At 40.9% G+C, this 23159-nt stretch overlaps 1 protein-coding gene across 3 annotated transcripts in view; it reads left to right on the top strand.

Annotated features, from left to right (window-relative positions):
- Nucleotides 1-23159, top strand: part of LOC140725480 (NACHT, LRR and PYD domains-containing protein 1b allele 2) — a 69122-nt gene that overhangs the window by 32407 nt on the left and 13556 nt on the right. For all 3 annotated transcript variants that reach the window (XR_012098354.1, XM_073040983.1, XM_073040982.1), the window contains 7 exons: nt 6578-6622; nt 8921-8964; nt 9110-9162; nt 9258-9475; nt 10336-10589; nt 10774-10908; nt 19944-20082. Coding sequence is in view for 2 of the 3 variants with exons in the window: in XM_073040983.1 (XP_072897084.1) it covers nt 6578-6622; nt 8921-8964; nt 9110-9162; nt 9258-9475; nt 10336-10589; nt 10774-10908; nt 19944-20082 (888 nt within the window). In the remaining variant the exon portion in view is untranslated. The remainder of the gene's footprint in view (nt 1-6577; nt 6623-8920; nt 8965-9109; nt 9163-9257; nt 9476-10335; nt 10590-10773; nt 10909-19943; nt 20083-23159) is intronic.

The raw sequence follows: 23159 nt of genomic DNA, 5'->3' as shown, positions 1-23159 counted from the left end.
CTCCGCTGAACATCGACGGCTCCTCTGTAGAGATCATTAAAAACACCAAATTTCTTGGTGTTTACCTGGCAGAGAATCTCACCTGGTCCCTCAACAACAGCTCCATAGCCAAGAAAGCCCAGCAGTGTCTCTACTTTCTGCGAAGGCTGAGAAAAGTCCATCTTCCACCCCCCCATCCTCATCACATTTTAAAGAGGATGTATCGAGAGTATCTGAGCAGCTGCATCACTACCTGGTTCAGAAATTGCACCATCTCAGATCGTAAGACCTTGCAGCGGATAGTGACGTCAGCTGAAGGGATAATCTCTTCCGATCATTACAGACATTTACACCACACGCTGCACCCGCAAAGCTATCAGCATTATAAAGGACCCCACGCACTTCTCATACAAACTCTACTCCCTCCTGCCATCTGTGAAAAGGCACCAAAGCATCCGGGCACTCATGACCAGACTGTGCAACAGTTTCTTCCCCAAGCCATTAGACTTCTCAATTCCCAGAGTCGAGTCTTGACACCAACTTACACACACAACTGAACACCACTCCACTCCCTTTGCAAATTTTGTTCATTTCTTTCTCAATTCCTACTAAAATATTGTTTACATTTACATTTATATTTACAGTTACATCATTTATTATATTGTAATTTGCCCTTTACTGTGTCTATTGTTTATTAATTATTGCACTGTGTTGTGTACTTTATGTAGTCCCGTGTAGATCTTTTTTTTTGCTGTTTACTGTACCAGCAGTTATGGTTGAAATGACAATAAAACTGACTTGACTTGACTTGAGATGGCTGGAATGTGAAGCAGAAATTCCAGTTCACCCATTTTTACCAGCGTCAGAATGAACTTGCCTTTGACTGGCTTTGCCGTATGTGGGGAGTGAGAGTTATACCATCCCAGCTGAAAGCTGAAGTGCAGAAGGGGCTACACGCCGGTCATCTAGATGTGGTCAAAGTGAAATCATTGCCTTGAAGCTTTGTCTGGTGGCCTGGGATCGAGCAGCTTGCCATGCACTGTTGGGATGGCAACACATCCAGAAGATAGCAAGAGCAACACCACTCCATCCCTGGCAATGTCCTTCGTATGGATTTTGCCAGGCTTTTCATGGGCACACATTTCTTGGCAATGATGGATACAGCTACAAAGTGTTCACAGTAGCTTCCACTGCAGCCTTGCACACTGCTGATGTGTTGAGAACTCTTCTCAAGGACAGGTGTTCCAGAAAACAGTTCCAGTCTTTCCTGGAAATAAATAGAATAAGACAGATTACATCTGCAGCATACCACCCAGCTACAAATGGCTGGTGGAAATGTTTGTCCAGAGTCTAAAGAACTCACTGTGAGCAATGTCAGCAGAACACACTACACTGACATTGAATCTGAAATTTGCCAACTTCCTCTTTTGCAAATTGCAATGTAACACATTGTACAACTAACAACTCACCAGCTGTGCTGTTCCTGGGTTGTCTCTTGTGCTCACACTTAGCTCTCCACAAACCCAGTCTTGGAAGGAGTATGCAGGGTAAGCAGCTGAGGCAAACTGAGGTTCAATGTCCCACTCCTGAATGAGCAGTCCTGGCGAGGGATCACAGAGGGGATCAAAAGTGGGTATTTGGAAAGATTGAGGTCAGAACTGAAGCACTCTTTTACACAGTGGAGATTGCGTCTGATGTCACCTGGAGACAACACATCAATCAGCTGAGGTGGCCCGAGCTGACAAACCCACTTCCTGCAGTCCCAGAGTCAACACCATGGGGCAGGCCCCAACAGCTGAGATTGTTTCACTGCTACAAGTGACACCTGCGAAACAGGGTGACTCCCCTGTCAGGAAAGAGATTATCCCACAAGAGTAAGAAATCCCCCACAGCGATTAAATCATTAGGCCTGAATCGGACAATTTAAAATTTACTGTGCTGTGGGTGTCTATGTAGTAGTTGTATTATATAGTAATACAATGTATCGTATAGTTGAGATACATTCTATATTAAGGTGGAGTTTATAGCTAAACAGGGAGTTTAGTCTATTCAATGTTTGAGTAATATTGTAAATATATTTGATTAACCATTCTTTGTTTGCATAATTTATTATGGGTTATATGTAAGATGGATGTGAATAGCACACATCATTACACCAGCATGTCATATGTGAGCACACCACACTAAAGAGAAAGTAAGTGGAAAATTATCCCAGGCTCCTGTGTTTTTCTTTCCATTAATTTCTGGAGTTGCAAAACATAACAATGGTGACATCATTGAGGTTTCTTGATGTTCTAGAGCATGTCAACATCAAGGAGGAGGAGGCACGGGTGTCTTGAACCTCAGTAAAGTAATTAGGTCCCCAGAACCTGTTTTAGTCTATTCCAGGATAGTGAGGGATTGCTGGGGGTTTCAGGGAGTTTTTAGCCATAGATGAGGTTCCAGAAATTGGAGTATTGTGTGTGGTTCTATTGTAAGCACTGTAGAAAAGGTTGCGAAGGCTTTGGAGAGGATGCAGAAGAGGTTTGCTGGGTTAGCTACAAGAAGAGAGTGGGTGAACTTGGTTTGTTTTCTCTGGAGCATCAGAAGCTGATAAAAGAATGTAAAATTTATAAGACGTACAGATAGGGTACGGGGTCAAGGTAGCAATGTCAAATACTGAAGGGCATAATTTTAAGATGAGAAGGGAAAAGTTTACAGAAGATGTGTAAGGTGGTCTTTTTTCACACAGTGGTAGGTGCCTGTTGGACCTTGCCAAGAGAGATGTTAGCAGCTGATGTGATAGCAAAGTTTCTAGGATTAGTTAGATTAGCATCGTGATGGGTACAGGCATGGTGAGCCTAAGGGTATGTTCATGTGCGCTGCGCTGTTCTATGTCCCTGTGCTTGACGAGGTTCTTTAAGAACAGAGATGGTGTGTTTGGAAATGGAAGAGTTGACCTGGGATTCACAAAATGAATGGCCCCTGTGAATGAAAAAGAGGAGGAAAGAAGAAATTCTCTGTGGAATTGGTTGAAATCCCAAAGAATGATTCGTTGAATGTGAAAGCTAATGGGATGGAAGCTGAGAACCAGGAGAACTCTTCTGTTTTGGAAGAAAGGGGTTGAGGGTATTGTCTTGGCAGATGGATGAAATACGGTCCATAGCTTTATTAATAATAGTAGAAGTGAAGCTGCAGTTCAGAAATAAAGAAGGCATTTGTTCTAATGATGAGTTTTTCCTTTGAAATGTTTACTTTCTATCACACCAGCCCTCTGCGTTCAACAGACCATTCTGTGCAACTTTTACCACCCTTAAAGAGAATCCTCTCTCCTCCCCTTTCAGTATCCCGCATTCTGAAGGGATCATTCCCTTTGTGATGCCCAAACCTGCTCCTCTGTTCGCACTAACCCCCTCCCCATAAAGGCACTTCCCTGTGCATTCACAGGCATTGCAACATCTGTCCTTTCACCTCTTCCCTTCTTGCCACCCAGGGATCCCAACGGGTTTTGAAGTTACAGCAGTGAATAACTTGCAAATATACCACTCTTGTATCCTGCATTTGATGCTCACAATATGGTCTCCCCTACACTGAAGAATTCAATCCAGATTTGGTCTTCATTTTGTGGAGCACCGGTGTTAAGTCCACAGAGGCGGCCCTGAGCTCACTGGTGTGCCTGTTTAATTTAATTGCCCATCCATCTCTCACTCTGATCTATTGTATTTGCCCGTGGCCTCCTGAGCCCCACAGCAAAGCCCAGTGCATGCTTTAGGTATGGCATCTCAATTCTGTCCGGGTACATTGCAGCCTTCTGGACTCAATATTAAATTCTACAACTTTTAGTAACTTGATATTTGGCTCTGTATTTGTCATTCATCTGTAATGTTGGCTCTGCTTATTTTTCTCCCTCTTTTGTCATTTCTGTCTGGGAGTGGAGGACGTGATCAGCCCCACATGCTGGGCACACTCTGCTTTTTTGCAACCTTCATTCTTCTGTCCACATTTTTTTGTCTGTGGTCTCACTCTTAAGCTGCTCTCATTCATTAAATAACCAGATGATCTTGTTTACATTTTATCCCCCATGGCACCTTAAGTTTCAATCACCACCAAAGACAGCAACCTCTACCATTCCAAGATTCTTTTGTCCCCTTTTCCGTTCTGATGCAGGGGTGTCAAACTCATTTTAGGTCACGGGCCGGATTGAGCAAAATGCAGCTTCATGCAGGCCGGATCAGTCGGATGCGTGCGAACGCAGCTTTCGTTGCCTCCGTTTTTTCAGCCTGCTCTCATGTGTCTCAGTCTCTGCTATAACTACAAAGTGTTTCACTTTACAAATTCCGTTTCTTATGAAGAAGACTGCCGAATAAACACTAAAAACCCTGAAAACCTGGTACCTGAATAAACTCAGCATTAGCCATATCATACGCCATAGGCGCTTCGATTACTGGGGCCAGCTTTAATAGTAATTACATATTATCTTGCAGGCCAAAGATAATTCCACCGTGGGCCGGATTTGGCCCGCGGGCCTTGAGTTTGACATATATGTGATAAAGGGTCTCCAACCTGAAATATAAACTCTATTTCTCTGACATGCTGTATGTGTATTTACAACATTTTCTGTTATTAATCTAGATTCACAGCTTCTGCACTTTATTTGGCTTTCACTTATTCGACGCCCAAGTACTTTGGCTGATGATAAACACTTATCAGTTAAATATACTGAACTGAATTGAATTGAATTGTCTTTATTACTTTCATCCTTCATATACATGAGGAGTGAAAATCTTTACATTATGTCTCCATCTAAATGTGCATTGTGCAATTTATAGTAATTTATAATAAATAGTATGTACAAAAGGATAGTAAATATAGAAATACAGTTGTGTCAGCATGAATTAATCATTCTGATGGCCTGGTGGAAGAAGCTGTCCCAGAGCCTGTTGGTCCTGACTTTTATGCTGTGGTACCATTTCCTGGATGGTAGCAGCTGGAACAGTTTGTGGTTGGAGTGACTCAGGTCCCCAAAGACTCTTCGGGCCCTTTTTACACACCTATCTTTCTAAATGTCCTAAATCGTGATAAGTTCACAACTATAGATGCACTGGGCTGTCCACACCACTCTGTGCAGAGTCGTGCGATTGAGTTCCCATACCAGGCAGTGATGCAGCCAGTCAGGATGCTCTCAATTGTGCCTCTGTAGAAAGTTCTTAGGATTTGGGGCCCATACCAAACTTCTTCAACCGTCTGAAGTGAAAGAGATGCTGTTGTGCCTTTTTCACCACACAGCTGGTATGTACAGACCACATGAGATTCTCGGTGATGTTTATGCTGAGGAACTTAAAGCTGTTAACCTTCTCAACCCCGGATCCATTAATGTCAATAGGGGTTAGCCTGTCTCCATTCCTCCTGTAGTCTACAACCAGCTCCTTTGTTTTTACAACATTGAGGGAGAGGTTGTTTTCTTAACACCACTGTGTCAGGGGGATGACTTCCTCTCTGTAGGCTGCCTCGTTATTATTTGAGATCAGTGTAGTGTCGTCAGCAAATTTAATTAGCAGATTGGAGCTGTGGGTGGTGACACAGTCATGAGTATACAGTGAGTAAAGAAAGGGGCTTAGTACACAGCCCTGAGGGGCACGTGTTGAGGGTGGAGGGGCAGAGGTGAGGGAGCCCACTCTTACCACCTGCCGGTGATCTAACAGGAAGTCCAGGATCCAGCTACACAGGGCAGGGTGAAGGCCAAGGTCTCTGAGCTTCTTGTCAAGCCTGGAAGGAATTATAGTGTTGAGTGCTCAAATTTTAAATTTGTTTTGGAATTATGAAATGTAAGGGTAGAATTACTGCAGAGGACTCTGCATGCAAAGGGTTGAAAATCACAGTGCTACTCCCTACTTGCTTTTCAGTTCAAATTCACGATTATTTTTTCCACTTAAGGTATTTTTGATTGTATAAAGTAAATCTACACAGTGACTGATGTTTTTTTGATTTTCTTGGCTTCAGCACTGAATTTACCTACTTTAAGTAGGCATGACATGCTCTTGCATGTCAGAAGCAGAAGGTTTATAGTTATGTTGTTAAACTGTTTTTATTACTGTGCTGTTGAGAGCTTTATGTATTGTTAACAGGGTTTCTCTTGCACTTCCTGAACATGCTCTTTAGTTTTACTATGTTTGATGGGATCCAGGAGCAGCACTTGTTTCAAACACATGCAGATGTCAATATTTATTGAAAGAACTGACTTCAGTACCCTACAAGCAATCTCCCTAAAAGATGAAAAAAAATAAAAACACAAAATGCTGGGATCTCTCCCATGGCCAAGGCAGTCCGGAGCCAGCCCATCAAAGACAAAAAGACATCATGGGCACGAGGAGTCCGAATGAGCATTGAACAGGGCGTGTTTTCCTGGAGCCAGGATGGGTTTAGGGCACAGAACTGCTGTTGATCTTACCAGGGAAAGCTTGAGTCTGGAGGAACAGTACAAAGGGAAGACAAAATTCTTGCCCAGAAATGAAGACATAACTTCAGAGACCAGACTGTGGGAACCTATGGTGTTCAAAGCTTTGATCTTATTTTCTTCATGGGAACACTGCTGTTTTAATTATTTTATTCTATTTTACAGGGGACTGCAGCACTGAAGATACAACAACTGTAAAGTCAGACCCAGGTCAATTTAATTTAATGATTAATTTACAAGGCCTGAATATTCATAAAACTCTCTTTGGACAATTGTTATTGCCGATGATTAGTGCCAGGACTGTTACATCACAGGCAGATCTATTTTCTGTTTCATGTATCACACATGAATCAATTTTCACATAACTTATTTCACTAAAAGGGAGAATGCAGATTTGGAAAGTAATGGCCAGGCTCTCATACTTGATTCTCCAACACTTCACAATATCAAGTGAAAGACTGATGTTACTTTCCCCATGTCTTTGGATAGTAACAGCTGTTTATTTCTTCTTGATAATTAGGTCTAGTTCCACATATTTTCCCATCCCTTATTCTAAATGTTAATTTTTATTACGTAAGCTTAGAGAATGAGTTTCAGTGGTTATCGACGATGACAATATAAACATTGATTAAAACATAATATTTGCTTTCACAATGATCAGGTATAATTATCATAAAGTATTTTCAATTTATTGGCTGTTAGTGCCTTCAGAAGAAATAGCTAAGACACAGTTGTTGGGGAAAACTACCTGGAAAGGTGATAAAATATGTCCCTTCCCTTTTGTTAACTGTATATGTTTTTATCATCTGTACCTTGTACCATGGGTCAACTCGAAGTCCAAACCTTAATTCATAACCACATCTGCAAACTTAATAAAAATGCACAAAGGCTTTGAATTTGAAAGGGTGCTTTGTGGGGTTTGGTAAGAACTTAACATAAGACACATGGGCAGAATTAAGCTATATGGCCCATTAACTCTGTTCCAGCATTTGATCATGGCTGATTTATCATCCCTCTCAACCGCATTCTCCTGCCTTCTCCCTGCAATCTTTGACATTCTTACAAATCAAGAACAAATCAACCACTGCTTTAAATATACCTAATGATTTGGCCTCTACAAACATCTGTGGCATTAAATTCCACAGATTCACCACCCTCTGGCTAAAGAAATTCCTTCTCATCTCTGTTCTAAAGGAACATCCTTTACTGTACCCACTGGTTCTAGATTCTCCCACTAATGAAAACATCCTTACCATGTCCATTCCATCCAAGGCTTTCAATATTTGGTAAGTTCCAAGGTGATCTCCTCAATCCTTCTAAACGCCAGTGACTATAGAACAAAGGCTATCAAATGCTCCTCATATGATAACCCTTTCATCCTTGTGATCATTCTCATAAACCTCCGCTGGACCTTCACTAATGCCAGTGCCAGCACATCCTTTCTTAGATATAGGGCTCAAAACGGCTCATAAAACTCCAAATATGGTCTGACCAACACCTTATAAAGCCATATTAGATATTTGCTCTCATATTCTAGTCCTCTCAAAGTGAATGCTAACATTGCATTTGCCTTCCACCAGCTTGCAGGTGGCTAAGATAATACTCTAATAGTAATTTGTTTGAAGAAGCAATAATCTTCTGAGCATAACCATGGAAGTGTTGCCATGTCTGATGTATATCAGAAGGGTAAATTAATTTCACGTTTCACTGGTATAACCTTTCTTTCAAAGGTGTTCCCTGAAAAAATTGTCCTGCAATCCCCATGGATATACTATTTTGTAAAATCTCCACTTTCTGTTTTAGTTCCTTTCCAGACTAACTTGCTAGATACCTCCGGTTTAAAAATGGCTTCTTTTTAATGTTCTGGTCATAGAGCAGTCAAGGGAGGAAAAAGCTGCAAAAGAATACAACAAACAGGAAAGGGTGTGGAATTAATGGTTTAAGTTACACAACCCATTTAGAAGATGTGTTAAAGAGAAGACTATTATCAACAGGATTTAATGTTGTAAGCCCTCACCATATGGACCATGCCCTTTAGCTTTTCCACCATGCTCCTATCTCCCAGCAAGGAAGCTACTCTGTTCAGCTGCCTTCAGTGCCTGTTGCTTCCTGTCTACAAGACTGTAATGCTTGTGGCATCTCAAGCGAATCACCATATGTCAAGGGTGCCAGGCCGTGCACATTTGACAAGGTTCGCCAATTTCTGTACACCTGGGAGTGTGCCAGACAGATCCACCCAGAGATGAAGGAGTTCTTTGTTAAGAATTTTGATTTATGAATATCTCTCTGATTGGTTTAAGATTTAATACCCTAGACACACTCATTAAAATTAGGTCTGTCGAAATGACGAGCAAATAGGTTTACAAGGGTAGATTATATGGACCTGAGATCATTACCATGGTAACGTGAAATAGCAGTTAAAACTAAATTTCATTGTACTGTATATTCTAATGTCAAATCTTTAGAAACAATTATTGTTAAAGAAAGACTAAATCTTTTTTCTCATAGACTTATATATCAAGCCATCATGTCCATGTTGTGACAGTCAAACGGTGAGAAACTTATTTATTTTTAGAAACTCTAATATACAATATCTTTAAAAGGCAAGAACCAATAAGGCAAAAATAAAATTGTATTATGAACTAGTACCTCGCTGACGTCTTGTAACCAATTCTAATAATAACTGTTTCTCTACAGAACCAAAACTTCGAACAAGTAACACCAAGACAGATCTCAGAGGAACGTTTCTGGTAAGAATGTTGCTCAAATCTTGGATATATAGCACAGGATGTTTGCCAGAGGACAATTTTAATTAATATTTCCTTATCTTTTGTTACAAATACAGTTTAAAATTGGATCACGAAGGAACCTATCAGTGTGTTACCACTGGCCTGGTATTTGAAGTGACAGAAAAAGTTGACATTGTTTACTCAATTCTGTCCTGGTACAAATACGACACATTTCTGAAAGACAACTGGAAACTTTGTGGCCCACTGTTTGAAGTGAAGAGTGATCCAACATTAATAAAAAGTATTTACTTCCCTCATTCCCTCTGCTTAGCAGGTAAGAGCATTTTTTGTTGTGATAATTAACTATGTCATTTTCTTAAACTGCTGTTTGCAAACTTTGCTGCTGAACTTCACATTATACTCCACTAGGTGGCACAATAAACTCACTTTGCAATGTCAGTAATTTTGGATGGCAGACAACAGCAATGATACATACATCCATAAACTTGATCATAGTCTATTCTGTGACTTATTAGAGTTGCAAGGATTGTAAGAATTTTAAATCGTGTGCTCCAAAATCTGAGTGTTAGAATTTGAAAACAAGATTAGAACCATAGAGCCATAGAACATTACAGCACAGAAACAGGCCTTTTGGCCCTTCTTGGCTGTGCTGAACCATTTTTCTGCCTAGTCCCACTGACCTGCACACGGCCCACATCCCTCCATACACCTCTCATCCATGTACCTGTCCAAGTTTTTCTTATATGTTAAAAGTGAGCCCGCATTTACCACTTCATCTGGCAGTTCATTCCACACTCATAATGTTGGAACATACCAAGTAAAGTGGTCCCTAACAGATACAAATATTCTGCTATTTAACAATTGGTGCAGTGTCTTAGTGCAAACATTTCTAAGTGTATCCGTCATCGATTGAGCACCACTATCTTCATTCTTTCAAATTTTTATGATTCATGTATTGCAATTGAATTATGTGTTTGTAGGAGCTGTATAAGCACTAAACTTAATGATACATTGGCACAGCTTGATGGCTTCAAATTTTCAGACCTTTATTTTCTGGGAAGTATGCTTCTAAATGAGTGGGAGTGGGATCATGTTGCTTTATTAGGACCATTGTATTCAGATTGATTTATAAAATGTTTTACCTTTTTATATTTTTATCACTTTTTTTAACAGATCACTTACCTGACTTAAAATTAAAAATTTTACACATAAAGGACCAGAAGGCTGAAATAGAGCCTATTACTGATCATTCGACCACGCACGTTCAGTGGAATGTGAGCTCTCTGTCACCTGTTGGACCAATATTTCAGACCACTTCCCAGGATATTCAACATCACGGTGTTGTGCTGATCTACAAAGTAATTAATGACCACCAGTCCTTACTGTTTCATGTGTATATGGCAGCAAACAATGATTCAGTAATTAAGGTATGAACAAGTCCAACCCCGTTCACTAAAATCATCTTTACAAGTTAAATGTTTTTGGTAAGATCTACCTTCTGTTAAGTTGCAATAACATTTCAGTCATGAATGAATGCAACTATTCACTGGTCAATGGTGGAAATATAATGTAATTTAAAAAGCATTTGTATGAATTCTTGTTCATTTTCAGGACATTATCAAGGCAGAGAAACATGCAAAGCAAAAATCAGTAAAAATTGATAAGCCCTCGGCTTGCTGCAAAAAGCTGACCAATGGCAAAACATACCGACTCCTGGGTGAACCGCACGCTGAAATCATCCCTGAGGTACATTTAGTGAATGATTATAGACTTGTTTTCAAATGATTTGCACGCAGGCTTCCATATCTTTATAGTGTATTGTTACGTACCCCATAACTGGGTCACTTACCAGCAAAGATAGAGAGGTCCGTTGAAGTCTGATGGTACTATTTTTAACAGTATTTATTGATAAAAATACACAAAATAATATCAATGCAAACATACAGATAATATACTTCATCAATACTAAATCTAAAAGCGCGGGTATAATAATAATCAATAAGAAATAGCTCTATCGTCATCTAGGGGATAATGTATTGTCCGATGGAAATATAGAAGTCACTCAGTTCATTCAAGCTGCAGCTTTTGGGTTGGAGAGAAAGACGGGTTAAAACTTGCCCATTCCTTTTATGATGTCAATCCATCGAGAGTTGTTGGGAGTTGATTTCCCCGTTGTTAGCTAAAAACCATTCTGCCGTGGTACAGGGCCCACCGATTCCGGGGCAAACGGAAAAGGACGCACGTGGCCTTTCCACCAGTTTTTGCTATTGCGGGATCGCTAGCGTTTCTTCTGGTGCGTCTGAGGGGCTGTTCCCACAGACCCTCCCCCCCCATCCTGACTCACAGGGTCTCAGATGTCAATCAGGGTGGGTTGATGCAATCCCTCCACCAACCCCCCCCCCCCTCGGTTCATTGCCTGGGGGCTTCGATGCATCGTACAGTATTCAATACACAATCCCGTCTCCAAGAGACAATAGCCGTTATCCATGGTTCCGACTTTCGGAGGCCAGGGCACATTCCAAACTCTTTGTGGATTCTGCATGTCTTTCTCTCATTTCCTGGGTCTCCTGAACTGACTTAATAGTGATCTTGCGATTCTCAAAAAGGAGGGGGCCACGGACGTAACATCCAGCCCAAGATCTTAAGGCACAAACTAACGGAGATGGGAGTAGACTCTCACATGGTGGATTGGATAGTGGACTACTTGACAGATAGACCTCAGTATGTGCGGTTGGGAGACTGTAGGTCTGACACGGTGGTAAGCAGCACAGGGGCGCCGCAGGGAACCGTACTCTCTCCGGTCCTGTTCACCCTGTACACATCAGACTTCCAATATAACTCGGAGTCCTGCCATGTGCAGAAGTTCGCTGATGACATGGCCATAGTGGGGTGTGTCAGGAATGGACAGGAGGAGGAGTATAGGAAACTGATACAGGACTTTGTGATATGGTGCAACTCAAACTACCTGCGTCTCAATATCACCAAGACCAAGGAGATGGTGTTGGACTTTAGGAGATCTAGGCCTCATATGGAGCCAGTGATCATTAATGGAGAATGTGTGGAGCAGGTTAAGACCTACAAGTATCTGGGAGTACAGTTAGACGAGAAGCTAGACTGGACTGCCAACACAGATGCCTTGTGCAGGAAGGCACAGAGTCGACTGTACTTCCTAAGAAGGTTGGCGTCATTCAATGTCTGTAGTGAGATGCTGAAGATGTTCTATAGGTCAGTTGTGGAGAGCGCCCTCTTCTTTGTGGTGGCGTGTTGGGGAGGAAGCATTAAGAAGAGGGACGCCTCACGTCTTAATAAGCTGGTAAGGAAGGCGGGCTCTGTCGTGGGCAAAGTACTGGAGAGTTTAACATCGGTAGCTGAGCGAAGGGCGCTGAGTAGGCTACGGTCAATTATGGATAACTCTGAACATCCTCTACATAGCACCATCCAGAGACAGAGAAGCAGTTTCAGCGACAGGTTACTATCGATGCAATGCTCCTCAGACAGGATGAAGAGGTCAATACTCCCCAATGCCATTAGGCTTTACAATTCTACCGCCAGGACTTAAGAACTTTTTAAAAGCTATTATTAATGCTTTTTGAGATAGTGATTTAGATGCATATCATATTTTTTTTTACTGAGTTAAGTATTGTATGTAATTAGTTTTGCTACAACAAGTGTATGGGACATTGGAAAAAAGTTGAATTTCCCCATGGGGATGAATAAAGTATCTATCTATCTATCTATATGCATCTATTTGTTGGCTGTCATATCCAACTATGACAGGAGACCTGTGCAGGAGAGTTCTTAAAGTGGAAAAGCCATTGCACTGGGTCATTTCCATTCACTCGACCTTGGACGTCCAGGTCCATTGGTACAAGCAGTTGACACAACTGGGGTCTTCCTTGGTTGCAGTTAATGACCATGACTTCTGTGCCTTGTCACGCCCTTCGCTCACCATGAAGTGTTGCAGAACCTCCTTCCTGGTGTTTTGGATCTCTCTGTTGATCTCATCCGCCCAGTCTACCGGAGCTGACTTTACTTGCTAGGACAGGCATGCCCCTGTCTCACCAGAGTATGAGGCTGCCCTGTCGAAGCAGTGCAACCACATACAAACAGCTACTGGAGCCACAGGTGAGAGCTGAGTGTCTGGTGGGTCCAAAGGTGAATGAGCTGCCCCCAGATGGACACAACGAGCCCCTTCACCAGTGTTACTGTTGTTTTTGTTATAGCTTAAGAAATATGCCATCTTAGAGGGAGAGAAGAATGCAGGAATTTGCATTAACATGATGCCTTCATGCCCAAAGCAATTTGTGTGAAATTTAAAGTGTGGTCATTGTTGAGATATCGTAAAAGGCAATGGTAAAGGGGTAAAAAAAAAAGGTGCCTCAAACAGCAGTGAGGAATCTGTACATTTATGGAGTTGTTGATTAAGGAATTATACTGGCTGGGACACCAAGAATAGTGCCATGAAATTTTTAATGTCCAAATGAAAATGTAGAAGGGACTTGAGAATACTCCTTCACCATTGAACTGAAGCGTTGGCCTAGATTATTTGCTCATGTGTTGGGCCATCAACTATTGATGCAGAGAAATCTGTGTCACCTGAGCTATAACTAATTTGGGATGATTTATCAGGATTTTGTAAATCAGATGTTTATCATTTGCGACTGTAACAAACAAAGATCAAACACGTTTGTTTTGGTATAGATGGTATATTTATATTTCTCTACAATTAGATTTAATGTGCTGTTCATAACCAGGATAGCATTTGCAGAGGGTTTTTTGAAAGCACATAATTGCACACTTTTGATCAGATTCTGTATTAAAGTCCCTTGTGTATATTCATTTTAGTGAGATTGTTCATATGTTGATTTAGATAGCTTGCTTGTTCTAGTTCATCCTTTTATTATACAGTGTTTACATGTTTAAAATTCCACTTTGTTCTCAGCCTTTGAGTGAAGACGTAAATTTTCCCAGGCCTGTTACAAGCAGAACAAAAATAATTTCTTTTTGGATCCAATCTCCCCCTCACCATTGCTGCCAATATGTGAGCTATAATTATCTCCTTAATGTAGGCAATTGTGATTTGTGTTTATACTAAATTAGTTAAAAAGACACTAAAGGCTAGAATTATAACTGCTGATACAAGAAAACAATGTATGTTCATTTGAAATACTTTTTACCCCATCAGCCAAAATATGGGATGGTGAATTTAGACATGGTGTAGTGGTCACCCATTGGGTTCAATAGAAGTGTATTTCTTTCATAGTTTGTAACAGATGATTAAAATCCAGTGTAACCCAACATAGGGCATCCTCGGCTTTTGAGCCTCTGGTTCATTCAAAGCTGCTGCTGCTGATTCGTACTGCATCTCTCAGTTCGCTGCTCACTGGTCTATCAGGAGGGTCTACAAACCCGATATTTAAGAAGTGAATCTTCATCTGATTTTCCATCTACATTCCCAAAGTGCAAGCATTCAGACGCCATATTCCTGTCATTACATATTTCTACCAGGAGTGCCTGGCTGCGTATCTGTAGGGTTTCCTTGGCTCCCTTGCATGAAGAAGACATCTGTTGCAAACACTTGCATGAATAGCCTGACCAGATCCTGATCTCCTGGGAATATTCTTACATTGCCTCTCAGCACATCATTAGAATGTCCAGTAGCAGTTTCCCCTGTAACTTGAAGATGTTCCATTGAGATCTACCTGCAAAGATTGCACCATGCTGAGCTACACTGTCACAAACCTGAGAACAGGGGACAGTGAGGTGAAGTTGTGAGCGGAAGGTGGAGTCTCTGTAACACGATTTCATAGCAATAGTGAAAGCAAGAGCAAAATGAAAGAGTAGGGCCCATCAGGGACAGCAAGGTAACCAATATGTGGAGACAAGAAATGTGGGAACAGTTCTTAATGATTACAGGGCAACCATCATCACGGCCTTATGATGTAGTTAAGGAGAATGAGTAAGAAATATTGGTTGGATAAACACAGTGAGAGCAGAACTGCTAAGTAGCGTCCTTAAAATAAACAGGTCTTTATTGAAATTTATCCCAGATTGTCAAAAGATGTGAGGGAGGGAATTGTAATGACTCAGATTATAATTCTTCACTTCTCTATGGCTGTAGGTGTGTTGTCAGATGATTGGAGGACTGCTGATAGTGGACCATATCTTGTAAGGAGAATAACAGAACTTGCCTGCTGTGCAAATTATTGGAATTAATTCAGGAGGGGAAAATGGAATTTCATTTGGGAAGGCACAGATTAATCAGTGGCAGTCAGCATGGATTTGTTATGGCAAGATTATGTTTGATTACTGTGACCATTTTTTTGAGGAAGTGATAAGAACAGTCAACAAGGGCAATTCATTTATTATTGCTTGTGTGAATTTTGACAAGGCTCTGGACAAGATCCCAAAAAGTAGAAGGATTCAGAGGAGAGCAGTAAATTGGATCCAAAATCATTTGCAGTTGATACAAAAAATAGCCAAGTGTTTGACAGGCAAGAGGGACTAATGAGACTACAGGAAAATTTAAATATTGTCCTTTAAGTAGAAAATAGTGAATGATATTTACCGTAAATTCCGGACTACAGAGCGCACCTGATTAAAAGCCGCAGGCTCTAATTTTAGAAAGAAAATCAATTTTGTACTTGTACCGGCCGCACCGGATTTTAAGCCGCAGGTGTCCCACGTTGTAATATGAGATATTTACACAGAAAGATATTACACGTGAGGATTTTTTAACTTTTAATTAAATCCGTATGGTAACATAAACAAATACATATTGCAAATGCTTTTTTTCGAACCGTGCCTGTAACACGGCTACTTTTAAATATACATACGTATCGGTAACACACAAATTACGTTGCGTATACTTTTTTACTGAACAGTGCACGAACAACATTCCAATATCTCCTAACGACTGGTAAAAAAAATATATACTGCAGCCTACCAGGAAAAGTTATTGATCGCCTTTAACTTAAAAGCTGCATCATATGCTTGCAGCGGGTCTAATGCGCTCGCCCCCTCCTTTCCGTTTATCGCAAACCAGTATTTCCCACAAGACGCGGCGAAACCGGGTGTGACGTCATAGCATCCCGGGATGTAGTACAGAAAACAAATATACTTAAAACACTTCTAACTTTAACTAGAAAATACTAACAAATGAATTACTAAGCGAAAATATTATAAACTAAATAACTGCCATAAAGGCAGCACAATGCTTTTCTTCGAGTGTTTTCCATGTTGATGAGGGTGAGTACAAATGACTGATTTACAATAATTTAATTGTGAAAGTGCGCTTGATTTATCGTACAATTTCATTGGACCTCTGTGAACTACTCATCAATATTATTGGTCTACTGTTACGAGGCAAAATGTTTTTGGCGGCATGAAAAAAAACCATGCATTAGCCGCACCGTAGTAAAGGCCGCAGTGTTCAAAGCGTGGGGAAAAAAGTAGCGGCTTATAATCCGGAATCTACGGTAATCAATACATCTGGACAGTTACAAAATATAAGGTATTGTGAGGATATTGAGTGATGCTGGTGTATGTGGGTGATTAGAATTGCCCATATGAGATGCAAGGTGTAGAAATCAATAGCAGATGTGTTTTGCTGGAGCTTGGAAGTCTACAGCTTGAGCTCTCCATGCTTTTCTGGTCATCTCATTCAGTTTAATGATATATTAGAAGGTGAAGAAAATATTCTGTTATCAGATCAATCTATATTTTTCAATTTTGTTGGCTCAAGCTCATCTGACTGACCTGTATCAGCTTCTCATTGGATCTGGCCCAAGGCTGCAAGCAGTGTTGCTTTATGGCTCCTTCCCCTTGATTTGTCCCACAGGTAATTTATTTTGTTCTTTCCAACTCATACTAATTCAAACCAGTTCAACCAGTTTGGCTAAATACTGGCCTCATGCAACCAGATCACTGGCTGTTCTTTCTACAAGCCTGTGATTTTACATTATAAAGAGTTTCTTATCTGAAAATTGTCTCAGGTTTAGCAGATCATCAGGATAAACTCATTGTGTCCATGTTCATTTGCTCTAATTAAATTATCCCTGAGCAACAGCCAGTTCACAAAATGAAGTTCACAAGAAAAGTTACACAAAATGGCCGCCTCCATTGCTGCAACCGCATGGCAAGAACAAAGACTGTTTCTTAGTCTGTTTCCACTGCCCTTGCCTCTTTCCTGTTTGCTGATTTGTAGATTTTAGTTCTTTCTGGCCAACATCAGAATAATAATTGCCATTTGAAGCTGTTGCAGTTTCTTAAAGGACCATTGGCTGTATGCAACGAGTCTAGCCTTTTCAATTCAGACACTCCTCAACTCTATTTAACTCCTTGGTTCACTCTTGACTCTCATTAAATGTCCTAACAAGCTAATGAATTGTTAGAGCAAATGTTATCCCGCCAACATTTTTTTAGGGTGGCTGCAAATCAGCTATAAGGCCAACTTCCATGAACAAAGAGTAACAGCAATCCAGGATCATTGAATTGTCCTTTTTGTCAAGACAGAGCCACCTTCATATGAGACCGTTTCACGTGGTGAAATACTGAATCAGAGACCACTGCTTCGGTTCACCAGCCTTGATGCTTTTCCAGCCCAGACTCGCCTTTTTTGGATATGGAAGATGCATAGAATGAATTCCACCCCTGTGCCTCCAACATTCAAGAATCCCCTTGCATGGCAGAGTGCCTCCAAGCAGTGGCATGGTAGCGTAGGTTAGCGCGTCACTATTACAACTTGGGGTGTTGGTGTTTGGTGTTCAATTCCAACAATGTCCGTAAGAAGTTTGTACGTCCTTCCCATGAATATGTGGGTTTCCTCCAGGTGCTCCAGTTTCCTCCCACAGTCCAAAGGCATACAGGCTAGTAGGTTAATTGGTCATTGTAAATTGTCCTGTGATTAAATAGATGGGTTACTGGGCAATGCAGTTTATTAGGCTGAAAGGGCCTGTTCCAAGCTGCATTGTTAAATAAAATATGTTACAGAGACCCCCCACTCTGAAATGTCCATTGCTGTTTTGGAATATTTGTAGCTAAGGAGACATTTAAAAACATAAGAAATAGGAGCAGGAGTAGGCCTTCTGGCCTGTCAACCCTGCTCCACCATTCAATAAGATCATGGCTGATCTGGCCATGGACTCATCTCCATCTACCTGCCTTTTCCCCATAACCCTTAATTCCTTTACTATGCAAAAATCTATCCAACCTTGTCTTAAATATATTTACTAAGGTAGCCTCCACTGCTTCATTGGGCAGAGAATTTCACAGATTAACCACCCTCTGGGAAAAGCAGTTTCTCCTCATCTCCATCCTAAATCTACTCCCCTGAATCTTGAAGCAATGTCCCCTAGTTCCAGTCTCACCAACCAGTGGAAACACCTTTCCTGCCACTATTTTATCTATCCCTTTCATATTTTTATATGTTTCTATTTAAAAGTTATTCAAGTAGATTTTAATGAATTTTTAAAAATAAATTTTAAAATAATTTGTAAAAGATAAAATCATTCACGAACTTCCCTGCACTTGCCTTTAGGCACAGGGTTGGTAACCCCATTCATTTGAAAGTGTTTGTCATTGATACACCAGATATCTTGGTGTACAGCTGAAGAGCCAGATATGAAGTGTGCCCAGATCATATCAATGCTTTGCTGTAGGAAATAATAGTGAGTTTAACAGCAGGAGCAGAAGGTCAGAGTCTCCAGCATCTGACCTCTAGCACTTGGAGCTCCACCTTTGGTGGAACATGCCCAGAAACCAAAGACAGACTGAGTCATGAGCAGCTGGTAGGCAGTAATCCCAGCAGGCCCACCAGCTGTCAGTCCACTTGATTCGGCCCAATGCCTTTTAGTTGGAAATTGACTGAAAAACTTGAGGAAAAAAAGAATAAAAAAAGAAACCACTGTTTAATTCACTTTAATATTCAAATAGGCACTATTTCATTGATTCAAAGCTGGTGCAGACTAATCTCAAATCAAGTTACAACATGAGAGTCGTTATCCAAACACAAAGTTAATGAAAATAGATTGAAGCTCCATGTGTTCCTGATTTCTTCTCTGCCAGTGTCTATACAGTATGTGAGATGTTACCTTGCCAGCCCCAGTTACTCTTACTAAGCACCCGTTCTGTAAGCTTGCAACCTTCTGGACATCTGACTGACCACCTTCTGCACCACTCACCCTGTTACAGAAAAGATACAACTATCCTTCACCCTTCAGATGATTACTAGGATATTCCTGCTTTAGTTGTAGCAGGAACAAATATGATGATGCCCAGGCCTTTGAGCTGCTTCGGGCTTATAAATCATGCAGTAGTGTACAATTTCTTACCCTTAATCTTCCAATTGGAAGCATTCATATGCCTGAAATATTTTAATTGTTGATTATGGAAGAAGGCTCAGAAGTTCAGGAAAGATGTTTTCCCTTCCTTAAAATAAAATGACACTATTCTATGCAGTGTGGTTTTGTTAAGGTTTGGCTTAAGCAATGGAGAGGTGAAGAATTAATTTGCTTCTCATTTATCCTTAGCATTGAAGATACTGCAATTTCATACAAATTCCAAGCTCTCTTTAGTTTTCTATTGCATCCTTTGTGATAATATTATGCCTGTATGTTCAGAATATATTTGCACTTTGGTGGGAAAATATTAGTCTGACGCTAGGTAAAGAGAGCAGTGCACCATGGGAAGTTAGGTGTCCATGTGCATGTGCTACTTGTCCATTAAATGTTATAATTTTTTTTCAATTGGTTAAATAATTAAAGTATGTTTTGTTTCTTTAGGAGATCGAATTCATGGATATGACATCTTTTAAATGTAAAAGTTACTTTGAAGTTTATTTAGAACAACGAGAAGATCTTCAGCTGAAGTTAATCGACAAAGAGACAGATGAAGTGATATGGACCTCAAAATTGCGGGAATGTAAGCGTCTACCAAATGTAAACGTACCTCTAGATATTTTAGCAACACACACAAAATGATCAGCCATGATCTCAAAATGGCGGTGCAGGCTCGAAGGGCCGAATGGTCTACTTCTGCACCTATTATTTATTGTCTATTGTCTAAAATGCTAGAGGAACTCAGCAGACCAGGCAGCATCTATGGAAAAGAGTATAGTGATGTTTCAGGCCGAGTCACTTCATCAGGGTCCTGATGAAGAGTCTCGACCTGAAGCATCAACTATACTCCTTTTCATAGATTTTGCGTGGCCTACGGAGTTCCTCTAGCATTTTGTGTTTGTTGCTTAGATTTGCAGCATCTGCAGATTTTCTCTTGTTCTGGATATTTTAATTGTGAACCAAGCTTTTTTGTTTCACACACAAGAACTTCTTGAATTCTTGAGCAACACACACAAAATGCTGGAGGACTCAGCAAGTCATGCAGCATCAATGGATGGAAACATGCACAGTTGACGTTTCGGACTGAGACCCTTCATCAGCTATGAAGACATTTTGAGCCAAGACCATTCATTAGACTGGCAAGGAGGGGGATAGAAACAAGAATAAGAAGGTGGGAGAAGATGAAGGTTGGGGGGGACATACTAACAGGTGACAGGTGAGATAAGATGAGGGGAAGGGAAATGAAGTAAAAAGCTGGGAGGTGATAGGTGGAAGAGGTAAAGGGCTGAAGAAGGAGGAATTTCATAGGAGAGGACAGAAGACCATGGAAGTAAGGGACTGAGGAGGGGAAATAGGTGGAAGTGAAGGGCAGGTGAGGTGAAGTAAAGGGGTGAGAAGTTAACCAGAATGAGAAAAAACGAGAAGAAGGGAGGGCGAGGAAATTACTAGAAGTTGGGGATAGTTGTTCATGCCATCAGATTGGAGACTACCTAGACAGATTATGAGGCGATGCTTCTCCAATCTGAATTTGACCTTAGCATGCCTGTAGAATAGGCTATAGACTGATATCTCAATGGGTATGGAAAGTTGAACTGAAATGGGTAGTCACCAAAAGATCCTGCCTTTTATGGTGGACCTAGCGAAGGTGCTCAACAAAGGTGCCCCAATATGCATCAGGTCTCCTTGACGTGAAGGAAGCCACACCTGAAGCACCAGGTGACCCCAGCAGACTCACAGGCGAAGTCTGACCTCACCTGAACAGACTGTTGGTGGCACTGAATGGTAGTGGGGGAAGAGATGTAGGGGTAGGTGCAGCACTCGTCGAGCTTCCAGAGATAAGTGCCAGAAAGGAAATCAGTGTGGAGGGATGAGTGGAAAAGGGGGTCACGTAGAAAGTAACTCCTATGGAAAACAGAAGGGGTAAGGGAAAGATATGCTTAGTGGCAGGATCCCATTGGAGATGGCCGCAGTTACAGAGAATGATTATGCTGGATATGGAGGCTGATGGGAAGATAGGTAAAGAAAAGGGAAATGGTATGAGGCGCACTTAACCACGGCAGCTCCTGGAGTTTAGATGCTCTAACTCTCTCGAGCATGGATACACTACCTATAAAAAGTATTCAATCCCTTGAAAGTTTTCATATTTATTGTTTTACAACATTGAATCACAGAGGATTTAATTTGGCTTTTTTGACACTGATCAACAGGGAAAGATTCTTTTGTGTCAAAGTGAAAACAGATCTCTACAAAATGATCTGAATTTATTTCAAATATAAAACACAAAATAATTGATTGCATAAGTATTCATGCCCTTTAATATGACACATCAAATCATTACTGGATCAGTCAATTGGTTTTAGAAGTCACATAATTAGCTAAATAGAGATCACCTGTGTGCAGTCAGGGTGTGTCAATTGATTGTAGTAAAAATACACCTGTATCTGGAAGGTCCATCTGCTGGTGAGTCAGTGTCCTGGCAAAACTACACCATGAAGATAAAAGAACATTCCAAGCAACTCTGAACATTTTCAAGTCACTGAATACCCCTTGGAGTACAGTTAAGTCAATCATCAAGAAATGGAAAGAATATAACACAACTGTAAATCTGCCCAGAGCAGGCTGTCCTCAAAATCTGAGTGACCGTGCAAGAAGGGGATTAGTGAGAAGGGCCACCAAGAGACCTATGACAACTCTGAAGGAGTTACAAGCTTCAGTGGCTGAGATGGGAGAGACAACTGTTGCCTGGGTGCTTCACCGGTTAAAGCTTTATGAGGGAGTGGCAAAGAGAAAGCCACTGTTGATAAAAAAACTCACATGAAATCTTGGCTAGTGTTTGCCAGAAGGCATGTGGGAGACTCTGAAGTCAGCTGGAAGGTTCTATGGTCTGATGAAACCAAAATTGAGCTTTTTGGCTATCAGACTAAATGGTATGTTTGGTGTAAGCTAAACACCACACATCATCAAAAACACACCATCCCTACTGTGAAGCATGGTGGTGGCTACATCATGCTGTGGGGATGCTTCACTGCAGCAGGCCCTGGAAGGCTTGTGAAGATAGAGGATAAAATGAATGCAGCAAAATACAGGGAAATCCTGGAGGAAAATCTGATGTGTGCAAGAAAACTGCAACTTGGGAGAAAATTTCTTTTCCAGCAAAACAATGACCCCAAACATAAAGCCAAAGCCACACAGGAAAGGTTTAAGAACAACAAAGTTTATGTCCTGGAGTGGCCAAATCAGAGTCTAGACCTTAATCCAATTGAGAGTTTGTGGCTGGACTTGAAAAGGGCTGTTCACTCACAATCCCCATGCAATCTGACAGAGCTTGAGTAGTTTTGTAAAGAAGAATGGGGGAAATTGCAGTGTCCAGATGTGCAAAGCCAATAGACCTATCCCCACAGAGTCAAGGCTGTAATTGCTGCCAAAGGTGCATCTACTAAATGCTGACAAAGGGAGTGAGAAACTATGCAATCAATTATTTTGTGTTTAATAATAGTAATATATTTAGACCAATTTTGTAGAAATTTATTTTCACTTTGACACAAAAGAGCCTTTTCTGTTGATGAACATGAACATTGACTTCTCTAACTTCCATTAATGCCCCTCCTCCCCTTCTTACCCCATCCCTAACATATTTAGTTGTTAGTTTTTTTTTCTCTC

Source organism: Hemitrygon akajei, chromosome 3 (assembly GCF_048418815.1).
Source record: "Hemitrygon akajei chromosome 3, sHemAka1.3, whole genome shotgun sequence".
NCBI lineage: Eukaryota > Metazoa > Chordata > Chondrichthyes > Myliobatiformes > Dasyatidae > Hemitrygon > Hemitrygon akajei.
Note: the sequence above shows the minus strand (reverse complement) of the source record. Positions and strands in the feature narration are given on the sequence as shown.